Source organism: Pan troglodytes, chromosome 17 (assembly GCF_028858775.2).
Source record: "Pan troglodytes isolate AG18354 chromosome 17, NHGRI_mPanTro3-v2.0_pri, whole genome shotgun sequence".
Lineage (NCBI taxonomy): Eukaryota > Metazoa > Chordata > Mammalia > Primates > Hominidae > Pan > Pan troglodytes.
Window position 1 is genome coordinate 59,490,225 of NC_072415.2, and position 16,253 is coordinate 59,506,477.

A 16,253-nucleotide genomic window follows, 5' to 3' on the forward strand; every position below is an offset into this window, starting at 1 on the left:
GAAGTCACTTCTACCCATATGTATAAGGTGGTAGTGGTCGTGTTGGTGGTGGTGTTGTTTGAGACAGGGTCTTGTTCTGTTGCCCAGGCTGGCGAGAGCATTGGCCTGACCATAGTCACTACAACCTTGAACTCCTGGGCTCAAGGAATCCTCCTGACTCAGCCTCCCAAGTAGTTGGGACTACAAGCATAAGCCACCGAGCTCAGCTAATTTTTTTATTTTTTGTAGAGATGGGGGTCTTGCCATGTTGCCCAGGCTGGTCTCAAACTCTTAGTCTCAAAAGATCCTCCTGCCTCAGCCTCTCAAAATGCTGGGAATACAGGGATGAACCACCGTTCCCAGCTTGTATAAGGCTATTCACTGCTACATTATATGTAATAACAAAACACTGGAAGCAATCCAAATGGTAAAACCGAAATGGTAAATCCAATTAATTTTGGTATATATGCCCCCCATTAAAAAGAGTGAGGAAGTTAATATATAGAAGGCTCTTCAAGATATAACTGATGAAAAAAAGCACAAAGTGAAAAAGTGTGTATAATATACATGCTATTATTTATCAAAAAAAGAGAAGGGATATATGTGCATATTTGTTTGCATATGCATAAAATGCAATTCTTCTATAACACCCTTTATCATATTTCACCATACTTGTTTGCTGATTTACAGATAAGATTATAAGCTCTGGCTGGGCGTGTAATCTCAGCACTTTGGGAGGCCGAGGCAAGCGAATCACCTGAGGTCGAGAGTTCAAGACCAGCCTGACCAACATGGAGAAACCCCATCTCTACCAAAAATACAAAATTAACCGGGCATGGTAGCACATGCCTGTAATCCCAGCTACTCGGGAGGCTGAGGCAGGAGAATCACTTAATCCCGGGAGGCAGAGGTTGTGGTGAGCCGAGATCACGCCATTGCACTCCAGCCAGGGCAACAAGAGTGAAACTCTGTCTGAAAAAAAAAAAAAAAAGATTATAAGCCTTTAAGGACAAGAGACATCATATATCCAGCTAACTATTATAGCCTAAGAAACAAATAAATGAATAACAGTTTGATACTCAGAGATAAGTCATCTGGTCCAGCAGTTCTCAATGATAAGCATGACACACGATTATGTTCACACACACCATAGCCTCAGATGCCTATGAACCAAAAAATAATAAGCACAGGTCTGTTTTTCATTTTTGTTGCTATTATGTAGTTTAGAAACATGTATAAAATCAGTCATATGAGTAGTTTAAAATATTTAGGAAAAAAACAGTGTATATTATTAACCTTTAGTCTTTAATTATTCTTCATTTTGTTTCAGATCTTTGCTGCACAACTAATTTTAACAGGGTGAAAAAATAAAAACTATTAAATAATTTAAGTAAGATTTTAGAACCACACCTGGAAACTCTTACAAAATCTGATTACTCTGATGCTAAAAACAGTTAATAGTAAGGAAGGATTAGATTCGTCCTAAAGGCCTTATTAGTATTTCTAAAAATTGCAGCAAACATCGATTTTTGGCTACAAAAATGGACTTTACTTGAAGACGGCACATATGTATCTAATGAATTCCAAGAGTGAACAATCTCAGAATTATCTAGATTCAGAGTCTCCTCTACTGAGATTCATCTTAGCCCTGAATAATTCATGAACTAGGTAATTTTGGCCCCTGACTCTGTCAACAAGGGGGCACCTGCTACCTCAAAGCCTACTCAGTCCCAAGGTCAAACATCAAATACCATCAGTGAGGAGCAGGGCAGTGCCAAAGAGAAAGTGACAGACCAAAAGTATATGCAACACCACAAATGAAACCTCTATCATGTAAACTCACTTGTGGCGGTGGGGGTGGGAAGAAACCTTTATAAATATACTCTCACAGATTTACAATGCAGTTTATTTACTTTACAGTTTTTTCACTTTCTAAGATCCCTTTATACGTTTCTCTTAAATCACCTGGGTGATTTAAGAAAAGAGAATGGTGGCCAGGCGCAGTGGCTCACGCCTGTAATACCAGCACTTTGGGAGGTCAAGGCAGGTGGATCAGGAGGTCAGGAGTTCAAGACCAGCCTGGCCAAGATGATGAAACTCCACCTCTACTAAAACTACAAAAATTAGCCAGGCGTGATGGCAGGCACCTGTAATCCCAGCTACTCCGAAGCCTGAGGCAGGGAATTGCTTGAACCTGGGAGGCGGAGGCCACAGTGAGCTGAGATTGCACCACTGCACTCCAGCCTGGGCGACAGAGCGAGACTCTGTCTCAAAAATTAAAAAAATAAAATAAAATAAAATTTGAGTAAAAATAATAATTAACAAAACAAACTATAAAGCCATAGTAACTTAAACTGTGAGGCACTGGCACAGGTCGACAAAAATGGCTAACAAATTATTCCCATCACTATTTTTTGAGAAGTTCATCTTTTTCCCCACTGAAATGCCAGCTCCACATAAATCAAGTACATACACATACATTTATTCTTATTCTTAAGTATTTTAGTTATTCTTGTTCATTATACTTTTTCATACACATTTCAGAATAAACTTATCAAGATCCCCCAATCTTCCAAAACAAGGCTTTCAGAATTTTAATTCAAATTGTCTTCAATATATAGGTCAATTTGAAAAGAAGTGACATTTTTACAATAGTCTCCTTATTCCTTAAACATGGTACATATCTCTATTTAGTTAAGTCTACTTTAGTATATTTCAGTGTAAAAACCATATACTATAATTTGGAATAGCTTTATAAATTACATTAGAATTTACATAAGTGAAAAGAAAAATTATTTTGGACAATAAATCATGCTCTCCATTTCGCCCTCTTTTCCTCTAAGTCGTATCACTATCACATGAGCAGCAGTACTCAGTGATAATTCTGCAAGGATTAAGGAAATGATTTCAAAATTTGTTGATGCTATAGCTCATCCCCAGTATGACCTTTCCCACCAATCCACAGCCACCTTTAATTTTCCAAGGATCTCAGAAGCAAGAATAAGTAACCACTTCAATATAAAATACATCTAATCCAAGCCATCAGATTAATTATAAACTAAGTTAAAATTCATTTTTTTGTTTTTTGTTTTTTTTTTGAGATGGAGTCTTGCTCTTGTCGCCCAGGCTGGAGTGCAATGGCGCGATCTCAGCTCCCCACAAGCTCTGCCGCCCAGGTTCAAGCGATTCTCCTGCTTCAGCCTCCCGAGTAGCTGGGATTACAGGCGCCTGCCACCACGCCTGGCTAATTTTTTGTATTTTTAGTAGAGATAGGGTTTCACCACATTGACCAGGCTGGTCTTGAACTGCTGAATTCAGGTGATCCACCTGCCTTGGTCTCCCAAAGTGTTTGGATTACAGGCAAGAGCCACCACACCTGGCTTAAACTAAGGTAAACTTCTAAGGCCCAATCCAATTGTATACAATAAAGTTAAAAATTAAAATTTGGGGGGAGGTTCCAAGATGGCTGAATAGAAACAACTCCAGTCTACAGCTCCCAGCGTGAGCAACACAGAAGACGGGTGATTTCTGCATTTCCAACTGAGGTACCTGGTTCATCTCACTGGGGCTTGTCAGACAGTGGGTGCAGGACAGTGGGTGCAGCCCGTGGACCGTGAACCGAAGCAGGGCAAGGCATCACCTCACCAGGGAAGTGCAAGGAATTCCCTTTCCTAGCCAAGGGAAGCCGTGACAGACAGCACCTGGAAAATCAGGTCACTCCCACCCTAATACTGCCCTTTTCCAACAATCTTAGCAAACGGCACACCAGGAGATTATATCCCACGCATGGCTCGGAGGGTCCCACACCCACGGAGCCTTGCTCACTGCTAGCACAGCAGTCTGAGATCAAACTACAAGGTGGCAGCGAGGCTGGGGGAGGGGCACCTGCCATTGCTGAGGCTTGAGTACCTAAACAAAGCAGCCAGGAAGCCCAAACCACAGCTCAAGGAGAACTGCCTGCCTCTGTAGACTCCACCAATGGGGGCAGGGCACAGCTGAACAAAAGGCAGCAGAAACTTCTGCAGACTTAAATGTCCATGTCTGACAGCTTTGAAGAGAGTAGTGGTTCTCCCAGCACGGAGTTTGAGATCTGAGAATGGACAGACTGCCTCCTCAAGTGGGTCCCTGACCCCTGAGTAGCCTAACTGGGAGGCACCTCCCAGTAGGGGCCGACTGACACCTCATACAGCCAGGTGCCCCTCTGAGACGAAGCTTCCAGAGGAACAATCAGGCAGCAACATTTGCTGTTCTGCAATATTTACGGTTCTGCAGCCTCCACTGGTGATACCCAGGCAAACAGGGTCTGGAGTGGACCTCCAGCAAACTCCAACAGACCTGCAGCTGAGGGTCCTGACTGTTAGAAGGAAAACTAACAAACAGAAAGGACATCCACACCAAACCCCATCTGTACGTCACTATCATCAAAGACCAAAGATAGATAAAACCACAAAGATGGGAAGAAACCAGAGCAGAAAAGCTGAAAATTCTAAAAATCAGAGTGCCTCTTCTCCTCCAAAGGAACGCAGCTCCTCGCCAGCAACAGAACAAAGCTGGATGGAGAATGACTTTGACGAGTGGAGAGAAGAAGGCTTCAGAAGATCGGTAATAACAAACTTCTCCGAGCTAAAGGAGGATGTTCGAACCCATCGCGAAGAAGCTAAAAACCTTGAAGAAAGATTAGATGAATGGCTAACTAGAATAAACCGCATAGAGAAGCCCTTAAATGACCTTATGGAGCTGAAAACCATGGCACAAGAACTACGGGACACATGCACAAGCTTCAGTAGCCGATTCAATCAACTGAAAGAAAGGGTATCAGTGATTGAAGATCAAATGAATGAAATGAAGCAAGAAGAGAAGTTTAGAGAAGAAAGAATAAAAAGAAATGAACAAAGCCTCCAAGAAATATGGGACTATGTGAAAAGACCAAATCTATGTCTGATTGGTGTACCTGAAAGTGACGAGAAGAATGGAACCAAGTTGGAAAACACTCTGCAGGATATTATCCAGGAGAACTTCCCCAACCTAGTAAGGCAGGCCAACATTCAGATTCAGGAAATACAGAGAACACCACAAAGATACTCCTCAAGAAAAGCAACTCCAAGACACGTAATTGTCAGATTCAACAAAGTTGAAATGAAGGAAAAAATGTTAAGGGCACCAGAGAGAAAGGTTGGGTTACCCACAAAGGGAAGCCCATCAGACTAACAGCGGATCTCTCGGCAGAAACTCTACAAGCCAGAAGAGAGTGGGGGACAATAGTCAACATTCTTAAAGAAAATAATTTTCAACCCAGAATTTCATATCCAGACAAACTAAGCTTCATAAGTGAAGGAGAAATAAAATACAAAAACATGCCAAATTGTAAAGACCATCGAGGCTAGGAAGAAACCGCATCAACTAAAGGGCAAAATAACCAGCTAACATCATAATGACAGGATCAAATTCACACATAACAATATTAACCTTAAATGTAAATGGGCTAAATGCTCCAATTAAAAGACACAGACTGGCAAATTGGATAAACAGTCAAGACCCATCAGTGTGCTGTATTCAGGAAACCCATCTCATGTGCAGAGACACACATAGGCTCAAAATAAAGGGATGGAGGAAGATATAACAAGCAAACGGAAAACAAAAAAAAGCAGGGGTTGCAATCCTAGTCTCTGATAAAACACACTTTAAACTAACAAAGAGCAAAAGAGACAAAGAAGGCCATTACATAATGGTAAAGGGATCAATTCAACAAGAAAAGCTAACTATCCTAAATATATATGCACCCAATACAGGAGCACCCAGATTCATAAAGCAAGTCCTTACAGACCTACAAAGAGACTTAGACTCCCACACAATAATAATGGGAGACTTTCACACCCCACTGTCAACATTAGACAGATCAAGACAGAAAGTTAACAAGGATATCCAGGAATTGAACTCAGCTCTGCACCAAGCAGACCTAATAGACATCTACAGAACTCTCCACCCCAAATCAACAGAATATACATTCTTTTCAGCACCACATAGCACTTATTCCAAAATTGATCACATAGTTGGAAGTAAAGCACTCCTCAGCAAATGTAAAAGAACAGAAATTATAACAAACTGTCTCTCAGACCACAGTGCAACCAAACTAGAACTCAGGATTAAGAAACTCACTCAAAACCACTCATCTACATGGAAACTGAACAACCTGCTCCTGAATGACTACTGGGTACATAACAAAAGGAAGGCAGAAATAAAGATGTTCTTTGAAACCAATAAGAACAAAGACATAACATACCAGAATCTCTGGGACACATTTAAAGCAGTGTGTAGAGGGAAATTTATAGCACTAAATGCCCATAAGAGAAAGCAGGAAAGATCTAAAATTGACAACCTAATGTCACAATTAAAAGAACTAGAGAAGCAAGAGCAAACACATTCAAAAGCTGGCAGAAGGCAAGAAATAACTAAAATCGGAGCAGAACTGAAGGAGATAGAGATGCAAAAAACCATTCAAAAAAATCAATGAATCCAGGAGCTGGTTTTTTTGAAAAGATCAACAAAATTGATAGACCACTAGCAAGACTAATAAAGAAGAAAAGAGGGAAGAATCAAATAGACGCAATAAAAAATGATAAAGGGGATATCACTACTGATCCCACAGAAATACAAACTACCATCAGAGAATACTATAAACACCTCTATGCAAATAAACTAGAAAATCTAGAAGAAATGGATAAATTCCTGGACACATACACCCTCCCAAGACTAAACCAGGAAGAAGTTGAATCCCTGAATATACCAATAACAGGCTCTGAAATTGAGGCAATAATTAATAGCCTATAAACCAAAAAAAGTCCAGGACCAGATGGATTCACAGCCGAATTCTACCAGAGGTACAAAGAGGAGCTGGTACCATTCCTTCTGAAACTATTCCAATCAATAGAAAAAGAGGGAATCCTCCCTAACTCATTTTATGAGGCCAGCTTCATCCTGATACCAAAGCCTGGCAGAGACACAACCAAAAACGACAATTTTAGACCAATATCCCTGATGAACATTGATGCAAAAATCCTCAATAAAATACTGGCAAACTGAATCCAGCAGCACATCAAAAAGCTTATCCACCATGATCAAGTGGGCTTCATCCCTGGGATGCAAGGCTGGTTCAACATATGCAAATCAATAACCGTAATCCATCATATACACAGAACCAAAGACAAAAACCACATAATTATCTCAATAGATGCAGAAAAGGCCTTTGACAAAATTCAACAGCCCTTCATGCTAAAAACTCTCAATAAATTCGGTGTTGATGGGACGTATCTCAAAATAATAAGAGCTATTTATGACAAACCCTCCACCAATATCGTACTGACTGGCAAAAACTGGAAGCATTCCCTTTGAAAACTGGCACAAGACAGGGATGCCTTCTCTCACCACTCCTGTTCAACATAGTGTTGGAAGTTCTGGCCAGGGCAATCAAGCAGAAGAAAGAAATAAAGGATATTCAATTAGGAAAAGAGGAAGTCAAATTATCTCTGCAGATGATGTGATTGTATATTTAGAAAACTCCATCAACTTAGTCCAAAATCTCCTTAAGCTGATAAGCAACTTCAGCAAAGTCTCAGGATACAAAATCAATGTACAAAAATCACAAGCATTCTTATACACCAATAACAGACAAACAGAGAGCCAAATCATGAGCGAACTCCCATTCACAATTGCTTCCAAGAGAATAAAATACCTAGGAATCCAACTTACAAGGGATGTGAAAGACCTCTTCAAGGAGAATTACAAACCACTGCTCAACGAAATAAAAGAGGACACAGACAAATGGAAGAACATTCCATGCTCATGGATAGAAAGAATCAATATCGTGAAAATGGCCATACTACACAAGGTAATTTGTAGATTCAATGCCATCCCCATCAAGCTACCAATGACTTTCTTCACAGAATTGGAAAAAACTACTTTAAAGTTCATGTAGAACCAAAAAAGAGCCCGCATTGCCAAGACAATCCTAAGGCAAAAGAACAAAGCTGCAGGCATCACACTACCTGACTTCAAACTATACTACAAGGCTACAGTAACCAAAACAGCATGGTACTGGTACCAAAACAGAGATATAGACTAATGGAACAGAACAGAGCCCTCAGAAATAATACCACACATCTGCAACCATCTGATCTTTGACAAACCTGACAAAAACAAGAAATGGGGAAAGGATTCCCTATTTAATAAATGGTGCTGGGAAAACTGGCTAGCCATATGTAGAAAGCTGAAACTGGATCTCTTCCTCACACCTCATACAAAAATTAATTCAAGATGGATTAAAGACTGACATGTTAGACCTAAAACCATAAAAACCCTAGAAGAAAACCTAGGCAATACCATTCAGGACATAGGCATGGGCAAGGACTTCATGTCTAAAACACCAAAAGCAACGGCAACAAAAGCCAAAATTGACAAATGGGATCTAATTAAACTAAAGAGCTTCTGCACAGCAAAAGAAACTACCATCAGAGTGAACAGGCAACCTACAGAATGGGAGAAAATTTTTGCAATCTACTCATCTGACAAAGGGCTAATATCCACAATCTACAAAGAACTTAAACAAATTTACAAGAAAAAATCAAACAACCCCCATCAAAAAGTAGGCAAAGGGTATGAACAGATACTTCTCAAAAGAAGACATTTATGCAGCCAACAGACACATGAAAAAATGCTCATCATCACTGGCCATCAGAGAAATGCAAATCAAAACCACAATGAAATACCATCTCACACCAGTTAGAATGGCGATCATTAAAAAGTCAGGAAACAACAGGTGCTGGAGAGAATGTGGAGAGATAGGAACACTTTTACACTGTTGGTGGGACTGTAAACTAGTTCAACCATTGTGGAAGACAGCGTGGCAATTCCTCAGGGATCTAGAACTAGAAATACCATTTGACCCAGAAATCCCATTACTGGGTATATACCCACAGGATTGTAAAGCATGCTGCTATCAAGACACATGGACATGTATGTTTATTGTGGCACTATTCACAATAGCAAAGACTTGGAACCAACCTAAATGTCCATCGATGATAGACTGGATTAAGAAAATGTGGCACATATACAGCAGGGAATACTATGTAGCCATAAAAGAGGATGAGTTCATGTCCTCTGTAGGAACATGGATGAAGCTGGAAACCAACATTCTGAGCAAACCATCACAAGGACAGAAAACCAAACACCACATGCTCTCACTCATAGGTGGGAATTGAACAATGAAAACACTTGGACACAGGGTGGGGAACATCACACACTGGGGCCTGTTGTGGGGTCAGGGGACAGGGGAGGGATAGCATTAGGAGATATACCTAATGTAAATGACGAGTTAATGGGTGCAGCACACCAACATGGCACATGTATACATATGTAACAAACCTGCATGTTGTGCACATGTACCCTAGAACTTAAAGTATAATAAAAAATAATAATAAAAAAATTAAAATTTATTGCCAAAAGATATAAACAGTTCACGGAAAGGGAAATACCAATACCCCTTAAACATATGAAAATAAACACAACCTTAATTATTAAAGAAAGGCAAATAAAACCATAAGGACCACCATCCAAAACTTGCTGAACTGGGTATCAAAAAGAAAAGCGACTGCTATTAGTCACACTAGAAAACACGTGTGTGTGTGTGTGTGTGTGTGTGTGTGTGAATTTACCCTCAAAAGACAGAAATAGGCCCTCTACCTCTGAGGTAAAGGGAAATGAGAAGTATAGACTTCTTTGTCATGATTACACCAACCCCTTCCTGAAAATTGGTAAAGAAAAACACTGAAGTGCTTACCTTTAATTAGTAATAAATATAGTAAGAACTATATTTTACATAACCTAATTGATGACGTAAAGTCCTCTTTACAGAAGAACTCCAGTTATTAAATGTAGAAATGACCAAATTAGAAATATTACCATTTTGTAACCTCTTATAAAACAGGTGATTCAGGCAAAAATCAATACATGCTAAAATACACTCAAAACTCTGATCAATCTTAGCATGATAACTGGTATAAAACATACTTTTTCTACATATGGAATACCTTACCAAAAATGATTAACCTAAATTTTATCAAGCTTTTAAACCTCATTTCCAATTTACGGGAAATATATGGAATAAAAGAACAAGTTACAAGGTGTGAGAAGCAATCAGATAAATACAGAAGATGGAACATTCTACAGAAAAACTGACACAATTTGTTTTAAAAATGACATGAAGGGAAAAAATAGTGGCAAGGGTGGGAAGTGGACACCTATATTCTACATTAGAAGACACTTAAGGACAAGAACCATCAAGTGCAACGTATGCACCTTATTTGGCTCCTAATTGTAATAAACTATTAAAACAACTTTAATTTAAATTTAATTAAAATTTAAATATGGAAAAATTTAAATATGAACTGGGTAGCAGAAATTATTGTTAATTTTGTGAGGTGTGATAATGGTATTATGGTTATGTAAAAAAAAAGACTTTAAGATACTTAAAAAACAATAATGAACAAAATACAGAAACAATCCAGTGTCTATTAATTTCTGAATGAACAAAATGTACTATATCCATACAATGGAGTATCACTCAACAATATCCAAATGTCTATTAATTTCTGAATGGACAAACAAAATGCAGTATATCCATACAATGGAGTATCACTCAGCAATAAAAAGGAATGGAGGCTGGGTCCAGTGGCTCGTGCTTATAAATCCCAACAGTTTCAGAGGCAGAGGCAGGAGGATCACTTGAGGCCAGGTGTTCGTTCAAGACCAGCCTGGGCAGCATGGCAAGACCTTATGTCTACAAAAGATTTTTTAAAAAGCAGCCAGGCATGGCGGTGCATGCCTGTGGTCCCAGCTACTCGGGAAGGTGAAGTGGAAGGATCACTTGAGCCCAGGAGGTCAAGGCTATAGTGAGCTACGATCGCGCCACTGCAATCCAGCCTGGGCAACAGAGTGAGACCTTGTCTCAAAAAAAAAAGAAAAGAAGGAATGCAAGTACTGGTGCATGCTACAACATGTATGAATATTACATTCAGTGAAAGAAGCCAGTCACGGCTGGGCGCAGTGGCTCACACTTGTAATCCCAGCACTCTGGGGTGCTGAGGATTGCTTGAGCCCAGGAGTTCAAAACCAGCCTGGGTAACAGAGCAAGACCCCATCTCTAAAAAGGTAGAAGAAAAAAAAAGAAAGAAGCCAGTCACAAAAGACCACCTATTGTTACAATTTCATTTACATGAAACGTCTAGAAGAGGCAAAGTTAGTAGTAGTTATTAAATTAGTGGCTGGACGCAGTGTCTCACGCCTGTAATCCCAGCACTTTGGGAGGCTGAGGAAGGTGAATCACTTGAGGTCAGGGGTTCGAGACCAGCCTGGCCAACATGGTGACATCTCATCTCCACAAAAAATACAAAAATTAGCCAGGCATGAAGGCATGCAACCGTTAAGCCCAGTTACTCGGGAGGCTGAGGCCGAAGAATTGCTTGAATCCAGGAGGCAGAGCTTGCAGTGAGCAGAGATCGCGCCACTGAACTCTAGCAGACCGAGACTCCCTCTCAAAAAAATAAATAAATAAATAAGTGGTTGCTAGTGCAATCTAGAGTTTGGGGGAGTGTCTGCTAATGGGCATGGGATAGGGCATGGGATGGTTCCTTTCTGGGATGATAATGTTCTAAAAGTGGTGATTGTTACACAATTCTGTGAATAAAAACACTGAATAATACACTTTAAATGGGTGAATTACATGATATATGAAACATATCTCAAAAAGTGTATTATTTTTCTATTGCTACTACAAAAGTTATCAAAATTTAGTGGTGTGAACAACATAAATTTATTATCTTACAGTTCTGTAGGTCAGAAGTCTGACACTCAATGAGCTAAGATCAGGATGTCAATAAGGCTGCATCCCTTTCCAAAGGCTCTAGAGGGAAATCTGCATCCTTGCCTCTGCCAGCTTCTAGAAGCTGCTCATATTTCTTGCTCATGACCTCCCTACCATCTTCAAAGCCAGCAAGGGCAGGCTGAGTCCTCCTCACATCACATCTGACTTTCTCTTCTACCTCCCTCTTCCACTTTCAAGAAGCCTTGTGATTACTTTGGGCCTGCCCAGATAATCCAAGATAATCTCCCTGTTTTAAGGTCAGCTGATTAGTAACCTTAATGCCTTTTGCTACTTTAATTCCCCTTTGCCATGTAATGTAACATATTCAGATTCTGCAGACAAGGACATGGACATCTTTGGGGGGCTACTATTCTGCCTATCATAATAAAGCTCTTAAAAAGTAAATAAAAAATTTTTAAATCTAGTTATTGAGTGTATGGGAATTCAATATTCTATTCATTCTTCATTATTATTGTCTGTCAGTTTTTGTAATAGAATTAAATATGAGATATTATTTTTCACCTCTGAAACTGGCAGAGGTCAAAGGTCTAAAATGCATCAAACTGACAAAGATATGGGGAAACACACCTCTCATGCATTGCTGGTAGGTATGCAAATTGCTACAACTTCCATGGTGCACAATTTGGCATAGCTACCAAATTGCAAATGCACATACACTTTGACCCAGCAATTCTACTTCAAGGAATTTATACTAAAGATATATTGTGTGTATGAGAAATGATGTATGCGGCAGTAACTGTTACAACAAAGACTGGAAACAATCTAAATGTTCATCAACAGAAAAACCAATTAAATATATTCTACAGATACTTCACAGCCATTAAAAAGAATAAGGAAGTTGCAAATGTGCTACATATACAAGATATATTTTACTCAACTGTGGAAAAAAAGGCAAGGGACAGAACAGTACGTGTAGTATGCTACCATTTGTATTTAAACAATTTTGTGAAACTATATGGGATATATGCTTAAGTAACCTATATTATCTCTAGAACGATTCAAAATAAACTGCTACCAGTGATAACCTCTAGAGAAGGGAGGTGGCTACTGAGTTGGGTAAAAAGAAAAGCTTATTTTCTACTTTCAAATCTTTTGGATTTTCTACTGATCTATGACAGATAGACTAGATAGATAGACAGAACATTTCTAAATTTTTTTTTAATCAGCATACCACACAAGTTGATATGGCCCTCTATTCAAATTTTCAATCTCCAGGTAATCTCTTACCTGCTAGTTGGTGCAGGGAAAGAAAATGAGAGAAGCTGATTCCAGAACGGGTCATTCTCAGAGATAGATTCCGTGCCTGATAACTTTTTCAAGTACTCATTTTTAGGAAGATCGCCGATTCTGCTGCTATTCGATCCCATCTTCTAGCTTAAGCAGATAATTTGTCCTTAAACCTGCATTTCCAAAAGACAACCTATAAAAAATAAAAATAAAAACTTTAAACTTGTTCAAAAGTCATCATGCTTTGTCTACCTATAAAAAAACTATAAACTTACTAAAGAAAATCACACATTTCTGTATTTATAAATATATTAGACATCAGATACAAAGTTACAAGAAATATGGGGCTAGGCCAGGCATGGTGACTCATGCCTGTAATCCCAACACTTTGGGAGGCTGAGGCGGGCAGATCATGAGGTCAAGAGATTGAGACCATCCTGGCCAACACGGTGAAACCCCGTCTCTACTAAAAATACAAAACTTAGCTGGGCGTGGTGGCATGCACCCGTAGTCCCAGCTACTCAAGAGGCTGAGGCAAGAGAATCACATGAACCCAGGAGGCAGAAGTTGCAGTGGGCCAAGATCGCGCCACTGCACTCCAGCCTGGCGACAGAGCAAGACTCCATCTCAAAAAAAAAAAAAGAAAAGAAATATGGAGCTAACACCTGTCTTAGCCAATACAAACACAAAAATCCAAATCTATATTGTACTTGTACCATGTATCTTAGGATGGGCATAGCTCTACCCAAGAAAATGTCTCAAAGCAAAACCATAATAATGGTAACTTATAATTAGTCTGAAAATGAAGCTGTTTTACAACCAAAACAATGGTGACAAAGAAATACAGAAATCTGGATGGCTTGAATGTACAAGGAAAGGAACATAGCTCAAGTAATTACCATGTGCTACTTCTACTTATGGGGGTCATAGGGACAAACCTGAATTACCAACTTCAAGTGAAAGAGATCCCAATTACAAAGGAATCACATTTAATGTTTCTGTCATTCTGCTGTAGGGCACATATGTAGTTTTAGTTGATATGCCTCTTCCCCTAAACCATGCACATTTTTACGACAGGAATTATCTCATTCATCTGTCTATGCCCACTGTCTAGACTAGCATGTAAAAAATTCCCTAAACAGTATGTTGAAGGAACAAGGGAGTGAATAAATAATTAGTATCCACGAGGCTCTTCAAAAGTCAGTATTGGTTGTTCTCAGTCACTAAGGGAAGAAAACTAGTTACAAATGTGAATCACTGTCTCCCTTAAATCACACTTAACATAGATTTAGATCATGTTTTATCTTGATTTGTTCAGAAAAGTTCTCCCATTGAATACTAAAATGGTGATAAGATAAATAATACATTATACTATTTTAAAATTACCATCACAATGAAAGGAAACTACATGGGCTCAGGGACCATAGGCGGCTCAGGTCAGGTGAGAATGTGTATTAGTGACTCACTTTCTTCCTCATGTCCCTTCTCATTCCACAAAGGCACTGAAGCCACTGTCAGAATTTGGGAGCTGGATTGAGCTGCTTATTCTGAGAGCAAGATGCTTCCCCGATGATGCACATGGACAGCTGGGTCTTCTGAATCTGAGATAGAAATACTGATCTGGCTCCTCATCGCCTGCCCCTGAAGCTGAGGCTAGCCACTACTTTCATCCTTCCTGCAAGGGGACAGGGGCCCCAGTAACTCAATTCAACTTCAACTGAATCATAATTCAGCTTCAATTAAGCCTCTATATTAAGACAGCTAATCATAAGGTTTAATTTCTTAAAGTAGGGCTTGTTAAGCCCAATTAGAAAATGCTATAAAAGAAATATCCTGAAGGCCAGGCGCGGTGGCTCACGCCTGTAATCCCAGCACTTTGGGAGGCCAAGGCGGGCAGATCACCTGAGGCGATCTACTCAAAATACAAAATTAGTCTGGCATGGTGGTGCATGCCTGTAATCCCAGCTACTAGGGAGGCTGAGACAGGAGAATCACTTGAATCCAGGAGGCGGAGGTTGCAGTGAGCCAAGATCACACCATTGCACTCCAGCCTGGGCGACAAGAGCAAGGCTGTCTCAAAAAAAAAAAAAAAGAAAGAAAGAAAGAAATTCTCTGAAATATATAAATTCCTAACTTACAATAGTATTTTAAGCTATCAAAATTATATGGGGACATAATACACTAGTGAAAATGAATGAAACAGAGCTAAATGGATACATCTCAAAAATATAAAATGTTTAAAAAAAAAGCAAGCTACCTAATAGATATGCTATGCTTTCATTTATAAGATTTTAAAACTGGCAAAAAATATTATGGATTTATTCATAGCTAGTAGCAGCATTGAAACTTTTTTTTTTTTTTTTTTTTTTTTTTTTAAGAAACAGGGCCTCACTCTGTTGCTGAGTACAATGCTGGAGTACAGTGGCGTGATTATAGCTCATTGTAACCTCAAACTCCTGGGCTCAAGGGATCCTCATTGCCTCAGCCTCCTAAGTAGCTGGAACTACAGGTACATGCCACCAAAGCCCAGCTAATATTCTGTTACTTGGTAGAGATGGGGTCTCACTGTGTTGCCCAGGCTGGTCTCGAACTCTTTCTGCCTTGGCTTCAACCACAGTGCTGACATTACAAGCATGAGCTACTGAGCCTGGCCAAGAGGAAATAATTTAACTAGAAATCTATAGCTTTTCAAGCTACCAATTAAGTTTGAAAGTAGAATAAAAACATTTTCTGATTTGCCAAGATTCAAAAGACCTCCCAGGAACCTACAAGGAAGCTACAAGATGTACTCCTTCCACATGAGGGAACAAGTCAAGAAAAAGGAAGAAATTCAAGAAACAGGGGATCCAACACAGGGCAGTGGTATAGAGAATCACAGCCATGCAGCAGGCTGGGACAAGAGTCAAAACAGCTCCCGGATCAACCCGGAGAAGAAAGCATAGAACTGACGGTTCACTTGATGCGTCTAACCTTATTCTGTGGAATGTTACAATACTGTAGGAGAATTTGGAAGCAATGAATAATAGTTATATGGAGAATAAAGTAAATAATTTCGTATAGACTACAAACTTTGGGAAAAACAAGTTATTCAAGAAAGGTCATGTAATCATAG

The 16,253-nt window shown here is 39.5% G+C and overlaps 1 protein-coding gene across 50 annotated transcripts in view; it reads right to left on the reverse strand.

The window, feature by feature from the left end:
• Nucleotides 1–16,253, reverse strand: part of DYM (dymeclin) — a 411,382-nt gene that overhangs the window by 368,076 nt on the left and 27,053 nt on the right. For 45 of the 50 annotated variants that reach the window (XM_001151222.8, XM_009433974.5, XM_024350839.3 and 42 more), the window contains one exon: nucleotides 13,142–13,334. In XM_001151222.8, coding sequence (XP_001151222.1) covers nucleotides 13,142–13,281 — 140 coding nt within the window. In that variant the 5' untranslated portion in view covers nucleotides 13,282–13,334. Of the gene's footprint in view, nucleotides 1–828; nucleotides 952–13,141; nucleotides 13,335–16,253 lie in introns of all 50 variants that reach the window. The other 5 variants (XM_063795655.1, XM_063795654.1, XM_063795646.1 and 2 more) reach the window with 1 other exon arrangement.